At 44.7% G+C, this 23,203-nt stretch overlaps 1 protein-coding gene across 1 annotated transcript in view; it reads left to right on the plus strand.

Annotated features, from left to right (window-relative positions):
- Positions 1–23,203, plus strand: part of TRAM2 (translocation associated membrane protein 2) — an 83,576-nt gene that overhangs the window by 33,548 nt on the left and 26,825 nt on the right. The window contains exon 2 of the mRNA XM_010364167.2: positions 7,719–7,782. Within this exon, the coding sequence (XP_010362469.1) occupies positions 7,719–7,782 (64 nt within the window). The remainder of the gene's footprint in view (positions 1–7,718; positions 7,783–23,203) is intronic.

Raw genomic sequence — 23,203 nt, forward strand, 5'->3', positions numbered from 1 at the left:
GGCCAAGTCTAAAATATTACCTAATCTCAACTCTCAAAAAATCACTTGCAACCTAAAGTTTTACACTCCATAATCCTTTCTTTTTTATGTTATTATTTTTAATGTATCAATGATACTGCATCAGAACAGGTGGCTTTTGGCCAAAAGTAAAAATATTTTGTTCTGACCAATGTGTGTTTTACTCATATCCAGACACAACCAGTAATGTGAACTCTGCCCCATGATGCAGGAGAAATAAATATTAAGAATGTCACTATTCTGAAAAATTATTTTGCCTGAGCATTTAAAAATTTTTATGTAGTTTTTAGCTTCCATAAGGAATGGTTTATGAGTATGCTTTGCTATCCAGATAAGGGGAAAAGCTACTTGGTGGGGCCAGGTGGGTGTGAGTGAGAGTGAAGTATATAATCAAGTGATAAGTATTAGAAATACCAACTCAGTGCTCTTTTTAGGGGAGGATGAGAATATATATATTAAGGCTCTCAGAGAAGTAATACATTTACTTCAGGCAAATTCCTATATTTTATATAAGGCTATCTATAAGGTGCATAGATAGTATGCCAAGTTCAAGCTATACCAGCATAAATTGCATAAATATACAGTCTTCTTAAAGTTATAATTAACTTGTGGATATAAAGGCAGTGGGGAAGGGCTTTCCCTAGGCCACCCTCTGTTTTTCAGTACCTGATCAACTTCCCAAATTGGGGATGTATATTATAGCAAGTTCAAGCGTTATTCTCTTTTTTCAAAAGCCCAATTTCAAAGATTTTAAAAACCCTTTACTGTGTCCCTTTCTGCATTCCTCTGTATCCCAATATAAAGTTTAGACTTTTAAATCGGTGACTGTAGCAAACCAAGTAACATAATTTTATCGTGGCTATTCAAATTACGAGTATTTTTTCATGAATACACAATGTTACTTTTAATCTAACACTGCTGTCGAAACTGTTAATAGTGAGTCTATTCAACATCGTGATCACAGGCTTGTAGAGAATCTGTTGTGTGCGTGTCTGTTTAGCTTTGCCTGATTTTCCTATCAAGGCAGTTTTTCAGGTGAAAAACCAGAATCTCTAGGCGTTGCTAAAAGCCACACAGAAAGGTACTGTCAGAACCCTGCCCCTCTGCGATTCAGGCGCTTAGCCGTCGCAGCCAGCCTCTGGCCCTTCAAAACGGAGATTTTCAGAAAGCACAAGTGAAAAGCGTCTTTGTTTCAGCTGTATCTGCCTTTTATCGAGCAGTGGAGGGGCTGCAAACCCACGTCCATCGCACCCTGACCACATCCCTGGCGCATGCAGGTGATCAGTGGCTTGGAACGTAAACACTCCAAGAAAAAAAGCTAAAAGACTCTTTTGTTTAAAAAAACAAAACCCAAAAATCTCTTCGCCACCAACTGGGCATAACTTTCCAAGGTTTTCTTGTCTGCCTGAACTTTTCCTGTTCACTTCCTCCACAGAAAGATGCAAAATCAATCTGGGGAAGCTTTAGTGAAGACCCTTTGTATTCCAAAAACAGGCCAAGCTGGGAGAAGAAGGGAAGTTCTAGGTGCCTAATTTCCCAGCCTCTGCAGGACCTGTCACTTGGCTTTATCCTGTGCTTCTCAGGAATTAAAAATGAAGGTCGTCAGTAGTGGGACACATGTGTCTCTGTGTTTTGTCCTTTAGGTGGGAGGGGTGGTGTCCGTGAGACAGAAGCCATTAAGAGCAGAGCTGCTCTTGTGAAAATAAGGCCTTCTGTACCCTGTCTGCCTCTGGGGGCTGGTCTGCCCACACAACCCCTTCCAAGAGCCAATGCATGGATGTGTCTGCCAAGAAAAAAAAAAAAAAAAAAAACAGAATAAACCAAACCAGAGGATTTAATATTTAAAAGAGAAGCCATGGAACTGCTTTCATCACAGTTCTTCTCTTTCGTCTTTGGTGACCAGCTAACAATTTGCAGTGGAAGGAGAACCTATCTGGGCATCTGGAAGCCTAGGTATACCCAGTGCCCGTGGCTGGCAGGTGGTGGATTAACCTGAGAGGCCTTATTTTCTTGCTCTGTCGGATGTAGATGATACCCAGTCCTTATCTTCACAAAGTGAAGAAGCAACAATATATTTTAAACTTCTGTAAAGACCTCTTACAAAGTTTGTCAGTGTAAGGTTGCGTTTTGGGCATTGGAAAGTAAGTAGAATCAGGTAAAGTTTGCCTTTTCGAGCTGAGGGTGAGAAGGACCTTTAAGGACATTCCTTCTGAGCTGCTCCTTTGGCTTTATCCTTCCCGTGCTTATCTGTGAAATGGGGACATGATTAGTGCCTACCTTGTAGGGTCATTGTGGGAATGACATGAGATAGATTTGTGTGAAGACCTTGGACTCAAGCATGGCACTGAGTAAGCACTTGGTAACATTAACTGTTGTTGTCATTGTTAATGGATGAGTCAACTGGGGTCTAGAGAGGTGAAATATCCTGCCCAAGGTCACCCAGCTGGCCCACAGCAGACCTGGGACTGGAATCCACATCCACTGTGCTTAACTGGAAGCAGCTATTTCACCAGCATCCTTGGTCTAGTTGCAGCCAAGAGCTCAGGTTCATGTGCCCCTAATACAGCATGGCATGTGGAACAGTTTTGGTTTGTTATGGCTACACAAGCATGCTCAAGGCCTTTGCCTTGGTGTTTGATGCCCTGTTTTAGTTAAAAAATATAAGGAAACTGTCTTTCTCACTCTCTATTTCTCTCTCTCTCTCTCTGTGTGTGTGTGTGTGTGTGTGTGTGGTGTGACCCTTCCTACATATTTCAGTGTTCTCCTTTTACATTAGTGTATTAGCATGTTGTCACTTTTAACCTTTTACCCACTGAGCTTGGCATTTAAAATGCTATTAAACTCAATAATGTTTCCTATAAACAGCCTTAGAGGGATGAGAAATAATTGGAATGACATTTTTAATAGGCTCCTGATTCTCAGCCCTGTGTACTACAGGAACTTAGCTGGTGCTTGTGGGGAGGGACTTGTTAGTGGTTTGATCCCTGGTCTGAGGTCAGGAGAGGGTCATGGAGTGAAGATTTGGGGTGCTAAAGGACCTTTTATGGCACAGAAGAAGGCTGAAGAAGTAAGTCTGCTCTTGACTAGTGCTTTCTGCTTTTTTAATGGATGGATATGGTCAATCTAGGAGCCGATCACTCCTTCCTTCTTCAGGTGGCTGCGGAAAAGCTTGGAGCCAAATTTCTGGCCACCTTTAGCCAATGAGTAGGACTTCCTGGAATGCATTTTTGTGGATCAGCCTCATTCCTTGCTTCTTTTCTTTGCCTAAAATGCATATTTTTTGTGTTCTTTCCTGCTTGCATTTTACATTACCATTCTATGTGCAGTATTGTGTGCCTCCTAAATTTGTTTTGGGGACAAGTTTTTAAAAAAATCAAGTTGAATGTTGCCTTTTCTGCTTGTGTAGTTGTGAGGTCTCGGGAGGCTACTTTATCTCTCTGTTCCTCAAATTTGGCTTTTTCATCTATAAACCAGAGAAACTGACACCATCTTGCTGAGATATGGTAACGTGGGAGCAAGCATGGCTGTTTACAGAGAAAGTTGCACTTTTTAGAATGGTTTCTGCTGCTACTACCAGGGGTGCTAGGGATAGAAAAGTACTGGGATCTAGTATTTTTGTCATGATTATGGTCCTAGATCCTATTCTCTCAGAATCATGTTCAGAAAACATGGTAAGCATTCATCTGCAGTCACTAAATATTACAGCTGCTTACCTTATGAGTTTGTCAAATAGGAATTTATAGGAAACCTACCATTCACCCAGCTCTGGGACAGACCGAGAGAGAGAGGACATATGTAGAAGAATAATCGTGGACAGATGACAGGATGAGGGTCAGATGGCTGAGCACAGCACCAGCTCTCTCCTGCTTAGTCGCTGTGTTCATTTAAGCATTTGCTGAGTGCCGCTATGTTCTGGGGCAGTTTGAAGCCATCCATGGATGTGTGCCTCAAACGAGGCAAGTCAGATCATCAAGGCAGGTCAGATCCCCACGCTCCTACAGCTTATGTTTCCCCAAGAAAGAGATAGTTTAAAAATAAAGATAAATGCTTTAGAGGTGTATACTTAAAACGGGTGAATTTTTTTTTATTGTTGTGTAAATTATACCTGGATACGGCTGTTAGAAAAGAAAAATCTTGGCCCCCATGGTGCCGGCGTTCAGGTTTGCCCTGATACATTTGATCCTTATTTGTGGATTTTGTTTTTGCAAATTCGCTTACTCGCTGAGATTTATTTGTAACCCCCAAATCAGCTTCCATGGTCATTCACAGACATGTGCAGAGCTTTTGAGTTGCCCAACACTCACATTCACAGTTGAGGCCAAACAAGGCGACACTCTGCCTCCCGTTCCGGCTCTCATCCTGTAGACAGATGTCTTTTTCGTAGTCTCTTTAGTGCCACATTTTTTGCATTTTTATGCTGCTTCTTGGTGATTTCACTATTTAAAAATGGCCCCCAACTGTCATGCAGAAGTGCCGTCTAGTGTCCTGAGCGTAGGATGACTGTGATGTGCCTCATGGAGATAGCATATGTGGTTAGATAAGCTTTATTCTGGCATGAGTTATAGCACTGGTGGCCATGAATTCAATGTTAATGAATCAACAATGTATGTTAAATTAGGTGTCTTTAAACAGAAACGCACATAAAACAAGGTTATGAATTGATCTGTTGACAAAAATGGGACCAGAGGCTCGCAGGAACCTAACCCTGTATTTCTCCCAGGAGCAATGTTTCAGTGTTCACTAATTCAGTGTTTGCAGTGACTTGATAGAACATAACTCGTGTGAATGATGACAGTTAACTGGATATGTTGGGCGAGGGCAAGAATATATGTAGAGCCCACATACCAGATGTCTATCTTCCTTTAAAAAAAAATGCAAAAGTTCTCAGACTTGGCAGCACATCGGAATGCCCTGGGGAGTTTGACAAAATGCCCATGCCCCAAAGAGTCTGGTTTAATTGGCTGGGGTGTGGCTCAGGCAGAGAGATTTTAGAAGCTCCCCCAGGGATTCTAATGTGCAGCCGGAGTTGAACACCAGTGCTCTTCACATTGAGTGATAATGTGTCTTAGAAGTGGACCCTGGCCAGCTGAAGGAGGCTCTCTGGGGCCAGCAGCACCTCCTCATACCCGCTCAAGATCCAGAGCCCAGGGAGGGTGTCCAGTTGGCTGGGCTCCTGCCCTGAGGGTCTGTCCCCTCCATCCTCCCATCCCCCGTAGTGACGCCACACACATCCTATGCCCACACACAGCTGGAGGGAGGCTTCCCGCAGGAAACCCTGGTGCTGTTAAGAGAGGAGAATGGATGGCAGACAGCCCAAGCCCCACAGAGGTCCACTCCACCCTGTGCTCCAAAAGACATGTGCATTTCCTGAATGAAATCAAGTGAGAGATATGTGCCTAGACAGGGCAGTGTTTGGTTAATGCCTGCCTGCCTTTCCCCTGGCTCTTCCTTTCTCTCATTTCTTCCAACTCCTCTGATCTTCCTTCACAGGGATTTCAGGCTGAGAAGATGAGGTTTATTTTCAGAGGAGTCTTGTCAGACAATATGGAGTATTAGGTGGTTGGGCCAGGAATGACCTATATGAGCGGAGTTCAGAGAAGGAGAACCACCATGGCTAGCGTGGTCAGGAGGGGCTCTGGCGGAGCTGGATTCAGGTGGCTTAGTGCCTGGACAGGTCTCACAGAGAAGGCCATTGGTGACAGAGGACAGCCTGGATGATGGCACTGGGAACAGCTCCCGTGACAGAGGGGGATAAGTACAGCTGATTGAAGCTGACTTGGCTTTTGATTTTTCATCTTAAGCAGTGAGCCATTACTGAGCACTTACTGTGTGCATCTGGGCTCCTTATGTGAGAGGGGCTGCGAGGATAAATGGGACAGGACAGCACAGTCGCTGCCTGTGGGACTGTGAGGAGTCTGATGAGAACTATGGAGGAGGTGAGAGGCTGATGAGAACTATGAACAAGGGTAAGGAAATGATAAAAACACCAGAGCATGACACAGAGTGCATCCGGCAAGCAGAGATCATACCCTTGAACAGCTGGGAATGGCTTCACATTACAATTGAGGTGGGTCATGAAGGGATGCGTGAGATTCTAAGCAGGACAACTGTGTGTGTGGTGGTGGGTATAGGAAAGGTAGGACACAAACTGAGAGGGGCTAAAACTCCCCAAAGGAAGTAGGGACTAGAATGCATTGGCTGAAACCCAGCACATCTGTTCTAAAGAAAATACAGGCAGTCGGACGGGAAGGTAGGTTGAGAACACTGAAAAAGGTCTTGACCAAAGGTATTAAGGTTTTAGGGTGGGGATTAGGAAGACCTGTATATTCGGATAGGGCTTGGTGTTTGCTATCAATCCTGCTCTTAGCTAATCTCATTTGGGTTTTTCCCTGCAAGCTTGATAGGACATGTCTAAAGCAGCAGCACAAAAACACAAGAAGGCTTGTCCTGCATCTCTTTGTACAGAGTAAATGACACCCACTGAATGGGATGGGTCTTGTTGACCAGGGGATGGGGGAGATTTACTCTTTAAAGGAGAGGGTTGTCTCTAGAAGTAGCTGAGGATAGTGACCTCTTGCTGGCATGTCTGGGCAACACAGGGCATCTGTGATGCATCATTCACTCGTTTCCATGCTGCCTTTGCCACTGTCCAGTGTGTTTGTCCCCCACCCCGTCCCTCACATGTGCATCCTTCAAACCTCTGTTAGAGAAGAACCAGCACCCTTTATTGATGAGGTGTCTCCAGAGGGCCCTTGGGAAAGGCCTGGTTCTCAGGTCCACCTGCACATCCGAAACCTCTGGGGATCTTTGAACAATGCTGACAGCTGGGCCAGCACCACACCAGTCTGTAGTACCCAGACCAGCTGAGGTGTTACAAACACCCCGAATTTTATGGACAAGCAGACTGAGGCTCGGCGTATAAGATTACTTGCTGGTAGTTACATAGCAAGAAAATGGTAGAGCTGGCATTTAAACCCAGGTAGTCGATTCTTGAGTCCAAGCTTCAAACCCCCAGGTTTTGTCATCTCTCCCCTGCTGGCTAAACTGTCACAGTACTGATTTGGCCATTCATAACTAGGTGGAAACCACAGTTTTTTGTTTCACAGCACAACTAAGATTTTAAAGGCAGTTTTTGAAATAAGCCAGCAATGTGGGATGTTACATCTGGTCCCATGACTCCCGGTAAGGTAGATGTGAAATTAGCAGCTGGAATTCTCTGTTTCTGAAGCTCAGGTGTAGACTTTCAGGTTGCTCTTCAATGCACAGGCAGCCGAAGTGCTGGGGAAACCTCAGCTAGCCCCTAACCTTCTTGAAGGTTGTGACTTTATTTATTAGTTTCTGTCTTCCACAGTGCTGATGCACAGAAGTAAACTGATAAATATCTGAATGAATGAATGAATGGATGGCCAACAGATTTGTACTATTCACTTGTGAGCTCCCATCCTGTCACACACAGCTTGTTTCATCTCATCTGCAGTGAGTATCAGTCTAGATACCATCTGGGTCCCAGGGTACAGGTATTGAGAGGCATGTCATTAAATAAAAATAGAACAAAAACTAGTGCTAACTCTGCATTAGGCAGAACCCTTCAGTCAAGAGGTTTGAGGGTCTAAGATGTAAAAGGGGCGGTTAGCAGCTTCCACTTGTTTCTTTTGATGTGGCCAAAAGCTAAACTGGAACTCTTTTCCTTTGTTTTACAGGTCACAGCCAAGACTGCCTTTCTATTTATTTTACCTCAGTATAACATTAGCGTGCCTACAGCAGGTAAGAATCACTGGTCTCCATCTTCTCCTGGCCCTGTTAATCCTGAAGAACCTGGAAAGCTTCCTTTTCACCATCCGTGTACAATCTTTTTTTTTTTCTTTTCCCATGATGGAGTCTCTGCTCTGTCACCCAGACTGGAGCGCAGTGGCGCAATCTTGGTTCACTGCAACCTCTGCATCCCAGGTTCAAGCAGTTCCCCTGCCTCAGCCTCACAAGTAGCTGGGATTACAGGTGTGTGCCACCACACCCTGCTAATTTTTGTATTCTTAGTAGAGACGGAGTTTCACCATGTTGGCCAGGCTGGTCTCGAACTCCTGACCTCGTGATCCACCCGCCTTGGCCTGCCACAGTGCAGGGATTACAGGCGTGAGCCACCACATCTAGCTGTGTATAATCTTTAGATATTGAAACCAGCCTCCGGCAGCCTCCACCACTGAGATTACAGTGGTGCAGTATTAACAGCTAAGAACTTCCCTCTCTTTTGCTCTCTCTTCTTCATCAGAAGAGGACCTGCTGCACCACGTGGTGCTTCATGCAGCTCCTACTCCTTTCTCCAAAGCATCTAACATTGAGTTCTGTTGGAGACAGGACATGAGACATCGTGACCATTGATCTGTTCTCCAGAGCATAGCTTCCTTTTAACATTTTCATTGAGGACAATGGGCAGGATGTTGTGTTTTGATAGTGCATGGAAGCATGATTGAGGGACAGAGTGCTGCACTCTTGACTGGGTTGGGGTAAGGACTGAACCTCAGGCCCAGCCCCAAGTCTTGTTGCATGGCTGTTGTTAAGGCCCACTGACTACAGCTGCTGCATCACAAGCTTCCCCCATAGTGGCTGGGCATTTCCAAGCACTTACAGGGAACCCAGCCAGCATCATGCCAGGTACCACAGTGGCCTCACTGGCAGTTCCCAGTACGGCTGAGGGGCTGCAGCTCAAGGAGCAGCAGGGCCAGGCAGGTAAATCGCTGAACTGGACAGGGGAGAGGGTCTATCTAAAGGAGTAGCTGCTGCTCACTTCCAGCCAGTTGTCACATAGGAGTGTAAACCCTGTGTGCCTAAGAACTTCCTTTTCCACCCCCCATAAGAGAATCCAAAGAAATCTCTTTTTAGGTAGAAAAACTCTGATTTTTAAATGTTGCCAACTAATTTAGAAATTCTGCAAACACCATGCGGGTCAACGTTGTGTAAACCAAACCAACACATCTGAAGGCCGAGTCCAGCCCTTAGGCACAGGTCTGCAACTTTGGGCTTCTCAGATCCCGCCACCAGCACCTGAGTATCACTCCTTTCTCAGTGGCAAAGTCCTGGGTGGCCTCTTGATGAACAAAGGAAGGACTTTAGTTTGCTGAACCTAGTTCTTTCCTCTTTATTCTTTTGTTGTTGTTCTTTTTGTTTGTTTGTTTTGGACGGAGTTTCACTCTTGTTGCCCAGGCTGGAGTGCAATGGCGCGATCTCAGCTCACTGCAGCCTCCGCCTCCCAGGTTGAAGTGATTCTCCCGCCTCAGCCTCCCAAGTAGCTGGGATTACAGGCATGCGCCACCATGCCTGGCTCATTTTTTGTTTTTAGTAGTGACAGGGTTTCTCCATATTGGTCAGGCTGGTCTCAAACTCTTGACCTCAGGTGATCTGCCCACCTTGGCCTCCCAAAGTGCTGGGATTATAGGCATGAGCCACCACACCTGGCCTTTTTTTTTTTTGGACAGAGTTTCGCTCTTTTTGCCCACGCTGGAGTACAATGGCGCAATATTGGCTCACTGTAACCTCCACCTCCCGGGTTCAGGTGATTCTCCTGCCTCAGCCTCCCAAGTAGCTGGGATTACAGGTATGCACCACCACGCCTGGCTAATTTTTTGTATTTAGTAGAGAAGGGGTTTCACCATGTTAGGCTGGCTGGTCTTGTACTCCTGACCTGAGGTAATCTACCCGCCTCCGTCTCCCAAAGTGCTGGGATTACAGGCATGTGCCACTGCACGCGGCCTTTTCCTCTTTATAGTAGAGAAGTGGCTTTAAGGTGAGATTCTTTTCCTTGTCTGGCTCTGCCAGCTGCTAGCTAAAAGACTTTGGTGGCAAATCCTGAACCTGCAGCTCATGGGGGATATAGCCATGAATCTTTCCTGGGCCCACCATCCCCTGCAGTCACTGTGGCCAGGATTGGAAGGAAGCCATGCTTTTCTGGGGCAACCAAGTCAGTTTCTTCATCTGAGAGTCAAACCTAGGGATGTTGGCAAGAGAGGAAGAAAACTATGCCATGAAAGACACTGGAGAGCATCTCTGCCCTCAGTAGGCCAGGAAACATGTGGCCAGCACCAGTGGTCAGGAAGCAGACAGATGCCTGCTCATCCCAGGGCACACTCCAGTGCTGGGGCACGTGGATGATGTAGCTCAGGGCTGTGTGTTCTAAGTCAAATCCGGGCTTATTTACTCTTGCCTCTTGAAAATCCTAATAACAGAGACTCGACTGTACTCAAGATTTACTGATTTATTTTTTAGTTTAAAAAAATTGTAAAATATATATAACATAAAATGTACCATCGTAACCATTTTTAAGCGTGTAACTTAGTGACACTAAGTACATTCACATTGTTGTGCTACCATCACCACCATCCATCTCCAGAACTCTTTTCATCTTGCAGATTGAAGCTCTGTCCACCAAACCCTAACTCCCCTTTCCCTACCCCCTCTAGCCCCCAACAGCCCCCATTCCATTTTTTGTCTCTGTGAATTTGACTACCTTAGGTACTTCATATAAGTGAAATATAGATAGTATTTGATCTTTTGTAACTAGTTAAAAATTATTCTTCAACACTTTTTCAAAATATATTTATGTGAGTGATACATAAGTCTTAGAGAAAAATTATAACACAGAAAACCATTAAGAAGATAAAAGTCACACAGGACCCCATCACCCAGAAAAAAACTAAAGTTAGAATGTTTTGGAATATTGATTTATAACACAATTTTTTGCTATTATAATATGATGAACCTTTTTGTGTGTCATCGATTATCATTCCATTCAACCAGATATTCTGAAAAGCTGCGGGATGTTTCTTAATAGGGATTACCACAAATTATCCAATCAGCCCCATATGGATATTTAGGTTATCTGTTTTTATTGTAAATAGTACTACAGTGAACATTCTTGTGGCTCAATTTTTACATTTATTTATGATTGCTTTCTTAGGATAACTTCGTATTCCTGGAACTTCTAGGTTAAGTAGTATGTAAAGGTTTTATGTATGTATTGCCAAAATATCCTCTGTCATTTAATACTCGTGACCCATAAACCCTCAATTTTAAAGTTGTTTTGTAAATATAAAATGCACAGGATTTAAAAAAGAAATCAGAATGCCAGTTTATAAATGTCTACAGAGACAGCCAGTTATCAAATATTGTGCTGGTGTTTTCATTACATTTCTCCCTGAAGTCAACTTACAGGGGATGCTGGATCATACCCCACATACCCAGAGCTGTGTTACTAATTTACCATGTGAAAGAATTGTCCTGGAGACCACAAAAGTTGACGTGCATGTGATTGGGCATCCTTTTATTATAAGAAGGGCTACTTGTAAAGCCAGATCATGATCAGAGGGTTGATTTTTGAGTTTGAAACCTTCCTAGAGACACTGGCAAGACAAGTGATATCCTCAAGCATTGTTCTCACAACAGCATGAGAAGCGTAGACACAGCACACTCTAGAGCTGAACTCAGACCCTCTGGGCAGGACAAGCTTCCTACAGTGTTTGAGTAAGGAGGAATGGGGGTAGTGGAGTGCCACCGTGTCATGCCTTCATTTGCTTAATTAATCAAGCTAGACAAATATTTGTGTGCCCATTGTGGGCCAGGGTCTGGGTGTAAAATAATGTACAGAACCCATCTGATCTCTGATGTCACGAAACTTATCATTTATTAGAGAGAGATAGGTAATAAATAAGTAAACAGTGAATTAAACTGTAGTTGTGATAGGGTGATGAAGGACATGTACAAGGTTATGTGGTAAGGAAAAACAAAGGGGTGGCGACAGAAGATGTTTCTGAGTGTGGGGTTGCGTTGTGTTGTGAGTAGAGGAAGAGGTCTGGGCAGAAGAAAGCACTCCGCGCACAGGGACCAGCATAAGCAGAAGCCCTCAAGTGAGGCAGAGACTCCTCGGGAGGTTCTAGTAACACCTCGGGAGGCGTGGTGGCTCTAGTAACTGTACATAGGCCAGCGTGACTTGAGCCAGTGGGCTTTGGCCTTTTCCCAGGGTGGGACTATTGAATTCTGCTCCTGGAATCCTCCTCCAGGCCCAGAACAGACCTGGGCAGAGGAAAAGGTACAGTAAAGTACATGGTAAATGGAGGGGGTTTCAGTTACTTTAGAAAGAGAAGATTAAGTGTTTTAAGTAGCCTATCTTTTATTTAAATCTTGCCATTTGGGGCTATTGGAAATATAACAAGCAAATAATCAAGAGAGAGAATGAAATCAGAATAGCCTGCTTAATTTTGTTTTGAGCTTCTTAATCACTAACCCAGTATGGTAATTGTTTGGTTTGTAAGAACTGGAGGAAAGCAAACTTCTCATGGGAAAAAACACTGTACAATAACAAGTCTGTTAAGGTTGTGATTTTAAAAGCCCTCCCCAAAATCTCTTTAGATTGCGCTCTACTCTTGGAAATGTACCTTTTTTTTTTTTTGTACAACCAGTGTAAATTCTGACTTCTAAGGTTTCTTCCTTAAGTAGTGTGTAACTTGCTCAACTCAACATTTAAAACTGAATTTTAGTAGAGCCAGTAACTGTTTTCATACAGGGGGGTCCATCATTTCCAAATCCCTGTGTCTTCCTCAGCTGACATTTTCAAGTTCTAAGGAACAAAGTTAATAAGTAATGTGGTTGAGGCTTTTTCTTGAAGGTTTTGTTTTGCCGTAACTCCCTCTTCTTCTGTATTCCTTTCTCTTCTTCTCAGCTCCCAGTACTAGTTTCCTAGGGCCAGTGTAACAAAATACCACAAACCTAGAGGCTAAAACAATAGAAATTTACCATCCCAGCCTTCTGGAGGCTAGAATCCCGAGACCATGGGGCCAGGAGAGGGGCCCCGCTCCTCAGAAGGCTCTGGGAAGGGTCTAGTCCAGGCTTCCCTCCTGGCTTCTGGTAGTTCCTTTGCGTGCGGCAGTGCAGTGCCAGTCTTCACACGGAATTCTCCCTGTGTACACGTCTGTGTGTCCAGATTTCTCTTTTTCATAAGGACACAGTCATGTTGGATTAGAGGCCCAACCTACTCCACGGTGACCTCATCTTAACTAACTACATCTGCAGAGACCCTGTTTCTAAATGAGGTCACATTCTGAGGTGCTGGAAGTTAGGACATCCACAAGAGTTTTGGTGGAGGTGGGGGAGACACAATTTAGCTCATAACACCAGCTATAAATTTATGACTGTGCATTATAATCAGCTGGTTAAAAAAAATTAAGCTTCATTCAGAGAGATGCATACAGTAGTGGCAGTGATGCATCTTATGCATTCTAGTGGAGCCCCTGCCACCCTGGCATCCTTGAGGTTTTCTTTAAGGACAACAGTGATGAAGCAGGAGATATTCCTTTACTAACTTCCTGCTCTCCTCATTTCTGCTTGCCATTCTATTAGCAAATACAAATTCAGGACTGCCAGTGAAATTTTCAGATAAACAATAGATATCTTTTTAAAAGTATAAGTACGTCCCAAATGATGTATGAGATAGAATTATACTAGAAAATTAATCATCGTTTATCTGAAATTCAAATTTAACTGGCCACAACCGTCCACCCTGCTCAGTTCTGGCAAGGAATAAAATGTGTGTTTTCTGGTCTCACCATTACACACTCTGAGTCTTCTTTCTAATTAAACTACCCCAGAGTATCTCGTGTGTGATCAGAAATGTATAGACTATAAAGGTCAGAAAAGAAAAGTTTGATTCTTCCCACAGGCAGACTCCAAGCCTGTTGACTTCCTCTCTGATCTACAACAGGTGAGCCCAAATGGGCTAAGCATTTAGCCACAAGGTTGTCTTGGGTTGTGCTTCTAATTTGCTGAATTGTCTTGGGCAAAACACTTAACACCTGGGTCTCTGTCTCCCATCTGCAAAATCCAGAGTGATGACCACTCCCTCAACCCCAGTGGTTCTTGTAGACAGGAAGCCCTGGGAGTCCTCTGAAGGGCTTGCTACTCAGATTTTCCATAGACCAACACCATCGGCACCACCTGGGAACCTGTGAGAAACACAGACTTTCAGGCCCCACTGCAGACCTGCTACATCAAAACCTACATTTTAACAAGAGCTCCCGAGGTTCCTGTGGCCCATAAAGCCCGAGAAGCACGGTTTTAAGTGAGGTAGGCGAAAATCTCTCGTTAGGCTTTCAAATAATCCTGCGCTTCTAACCGCAAAGGTAAGATAGGGAAACCCGTAAACCCAGTAACTCATTTGCATCTTTCTGTCCTTTTCTAGTTTTGGTTTCTCTATAAATATCGGGTCCTAGGGAAAGGTTGGGGGAGGTGGGGAGTATCACTAGTGGAATTGGTTTCCAGCTGGGGCTACAGATCCCTAAGAAGTCACGTACACGTTTGTGGCTGGGCGCGGTGGCTCATACCTGTAATCCCAGCACTTTGGGAGGCCAAGGCGGGCGGATCAAGAGGTCAGGAGATCAAGACCATCCTGGCTAACACAGTGAAACCCAATCTCTACTAAAAATACAAAAAATTTAGCCGGGCATGGTGACACGCACCTGTAGTCCCAGCTGCTCGGGAGGCTTAGGCAGGAGAATCGCTTGAACCCAGGAGGTGGAGGTTGCAGTGAGCTGAGACCGCGCCACTGCACTCTAGCCTGGGTGACAAGCGAGACTCCGTCTCAAAAAAAAAAAAAAAAAAAAAAAAAAAAAAAAAAGTCATGTACCTGTTTGTAAGGCAATGTGGGCAGCAGTTCTGGTAGCTTTGATGTTGCTCAGCCTGCTTGCTGCTGCACACCTAGAGCACCAAGGTTGAGGCTGAGGGAGCTCTTCCAGAGAAAGGTTTGTTTTGCAGTGATCAAAGGTAGTAAGGATCCATCCCCAAGCCCTGTGGATCCCAATTGGCTTTATTACTACCATCTGCTCTGTTGCATTTTGCAGCCAGAGATGAAAGGCCTGAGGACCTCCTACACCATAGCTTGGCCATTGTTCTTGCAGCCTCTTCTAGGATGAGACTCGCTGCAGTCAAAACAACCTCAGACAGATGGTTTTAAAGCCTCTTTCAGCCAAAGGCCTTTTTCCAGGGCTCAAATGATTCTTATTCCCTTTGGTGATTGGCAGGAATTAGTGTTGTCTCCTGCTTGTATCATATACTTGAAAGATTGGCATCACATATCAAGCTGAGCCCCTCTTTGTAAGATGAGCTCATGGGGGTCAAGAAAGGAAAGAGACAGGTGGACAGCGGTGGCTCTGGAGATGGAAGCCATACTTGATTATAGATGAAAGCTACCTAATCTGTGGCCCATACAGCTGGAGGAGACTTGAGACTCATCTAGCCTAGCCTGCTGCTTTTACAGCCAAGGAAACTGAGGCTCAGAGAATTGATTTGTGCTCCCAAGGATGCAGCAGTGAGAGCCAAGGAGGGGCCGGGGTGCTCACACCTGTATAGCACCAGTGTTCTGGAAAGCTTTAGAAAAGCTGGGTTTATCAAATGGGGCAGTGGGCATAGACAGTCTCAACCAGGGAGGTAGAGACTTGGCTCTGTCCTGTCCCTGTTGAGCCAAATAGCCACAAAGATCTCCTCTGACCCTGAGGTTCTGTTTGTATGAATAAGAGAAAAACCACGGCCCCCAGTGTCCCTGGCCTTATTGGTTGGCCATCTGAAAAAGAATGGGGAGCCTCTGACCCAGGACTTGTGGCCAGTCCTGGGCTTGATTTTTTTCCCCAATAACTAAAACTTATTAAGTGTAACAATTGTGCAGAAAGGTGGACAAATCATGTGTTCAGCTCAACGAATTTTCACACACTGAACACTCATGCAGCCTAGAAGTGTCTTCTTCAGACGCAGCTTGATTTTTATCCAATTCCCTGTCGTAGCTCAGATAATTTATCCCATTCTGTGTGGAGCTTGTAGAGGCTTAAATAAGCAGAGCCACAGAGTGGCTGTGGCTGATTGTTAACCAGCCTGAAGCCTGCGGTCAGCAGGAACGTGGCTAGAGCCTGCAGACCCACATCTTTGAACTGCTGCACTGAGCCCCCAAATGTCTCTTCTCCTAGTGAATCATCTTGCTCTTACCCCCACCCCATCCCGCACCTTTTCTGACCTGGACCCCACCCCACATCTTTACTTGAACTTCACTTTCCTATTTCTTCTGATCAAATTGTTTCTTCTATCTAGGTAGGATGATTTTTTTCTTTTTTTTTCTTTTTTTTGAGATGGAGTCTTGCTCTATTGCCCAGACTGGAGAGCAGTGGTGCGATCTTTGCTCACTGCATCCTCCACCTCCTGGGTTCAAGCTATTCTACTGCCTCAGCCTCCCGAGTAGCAAGGACTACAGGCACCCGCCACCATGCCCAGCTAATTTTTGTATTGTTAATAGGGACGGGGTTTCACCATGTTGGCCAGGTTGGTCTGGAACCCCTGACCTCAAGTGATCCGCCACCTCGGCCTCTCAAAGTGCTGGGATTACAGGCATGAGCCACCACACCCAGCCAGATAATTTTTTTTTTCCAATCACTTGTTTTTACTGAAATAATTGTTGTCAATTTAACGATGGGTTTGTTGAAATTGTTATTTTTTTATGTAAGTTAAAAAAAAAGCCTTAATTAAAAAAATTTTTTTGTATGTGATTCTTGAGAGATTATTTTTTCTTTACAGCTCTTCGTGAATTTTAAAATGTTCACACATTCCCCTAGCTATAAGCATTCTTCACGTGAGGCAGCCTATGGAATGCATGTGTCATGCCCAGGCGATGTTGTATACAGAAGTCACAGAACTTTGAAGTACAGTGGAGTCTGTAGTATGTGCCTAGCACCTCGGAATCCTTGTATATTTCTTTCTGGAAAGCTACAGGGAGGGTTACAGCCTTATAAAAAGGAATGGTGCATCAAGAAAGCAATGCCAGCTGGGTGCGGTGGCTCATGCTTGTCATCCCAGCACTTTGGGAGGCCAAGGCAGGCAGAATCATTTGAGGTCAGGAGTTTGAGACCAGCCTGGCCAACATGGCAAAACTCAGTCTGTAGTAAAAATGCAAAAAAATTAGCCGGGTGTGGTGGGGCACACCTGCAATTCCAGCTACTTGGGAGGCTGAGGCATGAGAATTGCTTGAGCCTGGGAGGCAGAGGTTGTAGTGAGCTGAGATCATGCCACTTCACTCCAGCCTTGGGGGGGAAGAAAAAAAAATGCAGAAGCCTAGGATCTTATCAGCTTCTCTTCAGCCTTTCATTCATCTTTGCTACATTGTTTTATGTCATGGAAGTATCCTTTCTTTTTTTTTTTTTTTTTTTTTTTTTTTGACAGAGTCTTGCTCTGTCGCCCAGACTGGAGGGCAGTGGTGCTATCTCGACTCACTGCAAGCTCCTCCTCCCGGGTTCATGCCATTCTGCTGCCTCAGTCTCCCGAGTAGGTGGGACTACAGGCGCCCACCACAATGCCTGGCTAATTTTTTGTATTTTTAGTAGAGACGGGGTTTCACTGTGTTAGCCAGGATGGTCTCGATCTCTTGACCCCTTGATCTGCCCGCCTCGGCCTCCCAAAGTGCTGGGATTACAGGCGTGAGCCACCGCGCCCAGCAGCAAAACCCAATCTCTATGAAAAACACAAAAAAATTAGCCGGGTGTGGTGAGGCGCACCTGTAATTCCAGCTACTCCGGAGGCTGAGGCATGAGAATCGCTTGAGCCTGGGAGGCAGAGGTTGCAGTGAGCTGAGATCGTGCCACTGCACTCCAGCCTGGGGTGGGGAGGGAAAAAAAAGCAATGCAGAAGTCCAGGATCTTAACTTCTTTCCAACCCTTCATTCATCTTTGCTACATTGTTTTATGTCATGTAAGTATCCTTTCTTTATCTTCCTTCCTTACTATAAAAATGGAGAAAATATATTCCAAAGCATGCAATGTGGAGTTAAAATGGTAACTTTGAAGATCTGTTAGATCTTTAATTCTCTGGCACACGTGCGTGTGTGTGTTTGTGTGTGTGTATGTATGTATGTATGTGTGTATTTCCTAGGATGGCCATAACAAAATACCACAAACTGAGTGACTTAAACAGAAATGTATTGTCTCACAGTTCTGGAGACCACAAGTCTGAAATCATGATGATGGCAATGTTGATTCCTTCTGAGGGCTGTGAGGGAAGGATCTGTTCTCGGTCTCTATTGGCTTGTAAATGGCCATCTTCTCCCTGTGTCTCTTATCATCACCCTCCCTCTGTTTGTGTCTATCTATGTATCTAAATTTCTCCCGTTTTAGAAGACCACCAGTCATATTGAAACAGGTTCCGCCCTAATGACCTCATTTTAATTTGTCTCTGTAAATACTCTATCTGAATTAGGACTTCAAATATATATATATTTTGAGACGGAGTCTAGCTCTGTCACCCAGGCTGGAGTGCAGTGGCGCAGTCTCGGCTCACTGCAGCCTCCACTCAACCACAGGTTCAAGTGATTCTCCTGCCTCAGCCTCCTGAGTAGCTGGGATTACAGGCACCTGCCACCAAGCCCAGCTAATTTTTGTATTTTTAGTCGAGACGGGTTTTCACTGTGTTGGCCAGCGTGGTCTTGAACTGCTGACCTCGTGATTCACCCGCCTCGGCCTCCCAAAGTGCTGGGAGGCACAATTCAACCTATAACAGCCTGTGTGTGTGTGTGTGTATGTGTGGGTGTGTCTATGCTCGTGTGTCTGAGAACTATGGTGATGCTTGTAGTTGAAACACCACTGGTCACATCTTCCAGGTTGGGAGGCCACAGAGGGGGTAGACCAGCAGCCTGGAGAGTGGGGAGGGGTGGAGGTCAGAATGCTGCCCTTGGAGGCTGCTTACCCCATGCCTGTCTTAAGCGCCTCTTTTTTCCCTGCCACCTGGGAGGGTAGGGCAGGCCTTCAGGGTTTAATGAGTGTACCTTCTGTGTGATTTGAAGGGACGTCAGGAGGCAGAGAGGCCTGGTGGGGAGCTAATGGGTTTGGCCCTGGCATTAGTAGCACGGTTGAGTCCTGGCCCCACTGCTGCCTAGCTGCAGGTTCTGGGGGTACAGCAACTGCTCACCTCTGTGCCTCAGCGCCATGTCAGTAAATGGAGATAATAACCTGGGATTACTGTGAAGAGTAAATGTTCCCATGAGAGGTACTCAGTACCGTGCATAGCATAGAGCAAGTGACTCTTCTGTTCCTTTAGTGTCTGATTCTTTCTGTTGGAAATAGGCATAATGCTTTCATCTATTTGCATAGCACCTTACAATGTATAGCTCTGTGAGAAAAGGTAGATGGTTTTATCCCATTGTTCAGAAGAGGTAACTGAGACAGAGAGACCCTGGATCATATGACAGACAAGTGGCGGTTCCAGAAGTGAGCTTCAGGTCTTTTCATGCTCAGTCTGGCTTCCTATGGAAAAAAATAGAGCAACAAGGTAGATAAGAAGACACCACTTTATTTGCACAAAGCAGGAAGAATTTGAAGACTTACTTAAAAATTATTTTTCGAATAGAAGTACATTCACATGGTTCAATTATAAATCTGTATTGAAACACTTTCCTGTACAGCTCTAACCTAGGTCAAGGTTTTTGTACCAATTGAACCTAGACCAAGATAGACTATTTCCCACTTCCTAGCTTCCCTGCACCCCATTCAGTCCATGACTGCGGAGGGAGAGTCTTGTTCCCATCCTGCCCTCCCTTCCTTTCACACCCCTCCTCCCTGTAGGCAGTCCCTGTTGTGTCCTGTGTACCCTCCCACACTTTCTTAACTGGCCATCCAGTGTTGCTTTATGTAGATACAAATGCGTATTTTTCTTTCCTGCCCTTTCTTACATAAAAGATGGAATACTATATGCTTCTTCTGTACCTGGCTTTTTTCCCCAACAAATAATGTATCCTAGATATCATTTCATATCAATATGTAGAGAGCATCATCAGCTTTCTAAAAATTTGTTTTGAGGTATAGTGCATGCAGCCAAGTGCCCATGTTGATGAATTTTTACATGTGTACACACCCATGCAGCTCTAGCCTAGATCAAGATACAGCACCCCAGCTTCCTCCTGCCCCTTCCAGTCAGCACCCCTCCTAAAGTAACCACTGTTCTGATTCATAAATGCCCTGGTTACAATTTTCCCTGTTCTTGATTTCATTTCTCTCATTTTAAATCGCTCTATTGCTTACATAAATATTTTTTAAATTGTTGCTGGGTCAGCATAACCTGAAGGTGTGGCTAAATACAGATTTCTACTTTAAGTTTCTGAGCCAGTAGGCCTGGGGCAGGGCCCAAGAATGTGCGTTTCTAAGCTCACAGGTGTTACTGATGCTGTTGGCCCATGGCCACATGTTGAGTAACCCTGGTGTATTATAACTGTATCTACCAGTTCCCTATAGATAAAACAACATGGGTTGTTTCCATTCGTTTACCGTTAAAAACAGTGCTGTGGTGTATAACCTTGTAGACATGTCATTTTGACTGTAGCAGGTACCACCTGCAGGATACATTTCCAGAAGTAGAAGTGCTGCATCAAAGGATTGATGCGTTTGTAATCTCAATAGAAATTGCCAAATTGCCCTCCAAAGAGGTGGTACCGTTTTACATTCCTGCTGGCAGTGTGTAAGAAAGAGTCTGTTTCCCCACAGCCTTAGCAAGAATATATTGTCAAGCTTTGGATTTTTGCCAATCTGATGGGTATGAAATGGTATCTCAGTGTAGTTTTAATTTGCATATCTCTTCTGTGTAAGGCTGAGCATTTTTTTAAATGTATAAGGATCATCTTTTCTATGTTTCTTTTTTCTGTGGCTTGTCTGTGTATATCCTTTGTTCATTTCTACTCGATTTTTAAAAATCCTTTTATTGTCAAATTATAGCAACTTACTACCTATTAGCAAGATTAGCCCTTTGTCTCTGATCTGAATTGTAAACATTTTCCCCAGGTGATCATTTGCCTCCGGCTTTTGTTTGTGGTGATGTTTCCGTATCTAATTCTGGATTTATATATAGTGTAAAAGACTCAAAATAATGTGAAAACAGAGTTGGCTCTTAGCACAGAAACCAACAGAAGAAAATTTTACAAATCCGGATTTGCAGGGCTTCGGAAAGAAACTGGGAGTACAGTGATGCTCTTTAAACAACTAGCTTTCAGACAAAAGAAGAAGCTTCTAGGGGAGATGCCTGCCCCAGCTCAAACGAGTTCTCAGAAGCAGATGGGATGGCAGTAGTAAGTGGACACCAGCTCAGGTTGTGCAGAGGAGGTCAGAGACCGCACAGTGGGATCCAGACAGGATTGGAAAATGTAAACGCAGGCAGGAGAAGCCGCTTGCAGGTGACCTCAGAAGGAAACAGGAAAATATCTATTAGTCATAGGAAACGGAGCAGGAGGTCAAGCAGAATGTGACTCCCCAAAAGGGACGGCTGCCCACAGAGATTGTCAAAACAGCCAAGATTCTGACTGTTCCAGGTCTCTCTTTAAACTGTAATCAAAGATAAGCAAAGCGAGTGTCACTTTTGGTAGGAGGTGGGATAACCCACTACGGTAGGAAGGTCATTATTGAAGGTGCTTTTTACCAAAGCTAGATTAATTCCTACACTAGAGCATATTGGCATACTCCATCGGGTTATATAGGAAGAGGGCTCATCGAGTATTGGTGTTGGAAAGGTATCAGGGGTCAGGAAGGTTGGAGGTTACACATCTGTGGTCTGTAGTCAGAGTTGGCCCGCAGATGTGTTTTCTTTGGCCAGTCTGGTGTTGGCCCATACAGTGTTTTTAAAAATTTCGAATTAGTCACCAGCATTTTAAAATCAGATGATTTCACGTAAAGATTTTTCTTTGCTTTTGAAATGTTGGGACTCCAGCCACTGGGTTGCGCCTCTCCCGTAGCCACAGCGACTGAGATGCAGCTTCGCCACTGACTCCCTCACCCCTGCGGGACACAGTGTGGGATGTGCCCCTCCTCTCTAGTGTGTCCCTGACACCGAGGCTGCCTGTTGCTACCGTTTATCTCAGTTTTAATGTGTATTTATTTTAGTAAGGTTAAAAGATCAGTGGATATCTCTTAAACTTGTTTCTCTCAAAGTGGAGATGTGAAAGATAGACCAAGAGGGTGATATGTTTAAAGAAAAACAGTGTAAAGCATATTTCTCTGTGGAAGTGAAGAATACGACCTGCTTAATGCAGTGGGCCTCTGTGTTGAAAGCAGCTATCTTAAGACACCTGGACCACCTGGCTAATTTGTGCTCTCCCTGGTCTTTGTAGGCATTTTGTTTTGATGCAAAATCAGAGTCATCTCTCTGGTCTCATAGGCCAGAGATGTGCTGGACTTATTCTTCTAAAAAAAATATAATAGATTCTTGCCAAACGATTGCTGTTCTTTTTGAGAGCTCATGCACGACAGGGGCATTCTGTGAGAAGTGGGAGCTCTAACCTGGGTCGTGTGAGGATATTTATTTATTTATTTATTTATGATGGAGTCTTGCTCTGTTGCCCAGGCTGGAGTGCAGTGGCGCAATCTCAGCTCACTGCAAGCTGTATCTCCCGGGTTCATGCCATTCTTCTGCCTCAGCCTTCTGGGTAGCTGGGACTACAGGCGCCCGCCACCATACCTGGCTAATTGTTTTTTTTCTGTATTTTTAGTAGAGACAGGGTTTCACCGTGTTAGCTAGGATGGTCTCGATCTCCTGACCTCGTGATCCACCCGCCTTGGCCTCCCAAAGTGCTGGGATTACAGGCGTAAACCACTGCGCCCGGTCTTGTTTGAGGATTTTTGTAAGAATTAGTGAGCAACCAAAATTTAAAAAGAAAAAAAAAAACCAAAAACATCAGTTTGTTTATAGGCACCTGGAAGAGGACAAAGGTCCAACCTCTATAGCTCTATGAAAACAGAAAGCGCCAAGTCAACTTATTACTACTTTTGCACCAACCTAATACTTTCCTCCTCTGATCAAAAGTAGGAAGATAGGGCTGGGTGTGGTGGCTCACACCTGTAATCCCAGCACTTTGGGAGGCCCAGGCAGGTGGATCACCTTAGGTCAGGAGTTCAAGACCAGCCTGGCCAACATGGCAAAACCCCATCTCTACTAAAAATACAAAAAAAATTTGCTGGATGTGGTGGCCCGCGCCTGTAATCCCAGCTACTCGGGAGGCTGAGGCAAGATAATTGCTTGAACCCAGGAGGTTGTGGTGAGCCGAGATGGTGCCATTGCACTCCAGCCTGGGTAACAGAGCGAGACTGTCTCAAAAAACAAAACAAAAAGTAGGAAGATAGCAGGTAAGGAGGGAAGCCAT

Source organism: Rhinopithecus roxellana, chromosome 4 (genome assembly GCF_007565055.1).
Source record: "Rhinopithecus roxellana isolate Shanxi Qingling chromosome 4, ASM756505v1, whole genome shotgun sequence".
In the NCBI taxonomy this organism is placed as follows: domain Eukaryota; kingdom Metazoa; phylum Chordata; class Mammalia; order Primates; family Cercopithecidae; genus Rhinopithecus; species Rhinopithecus roxellana.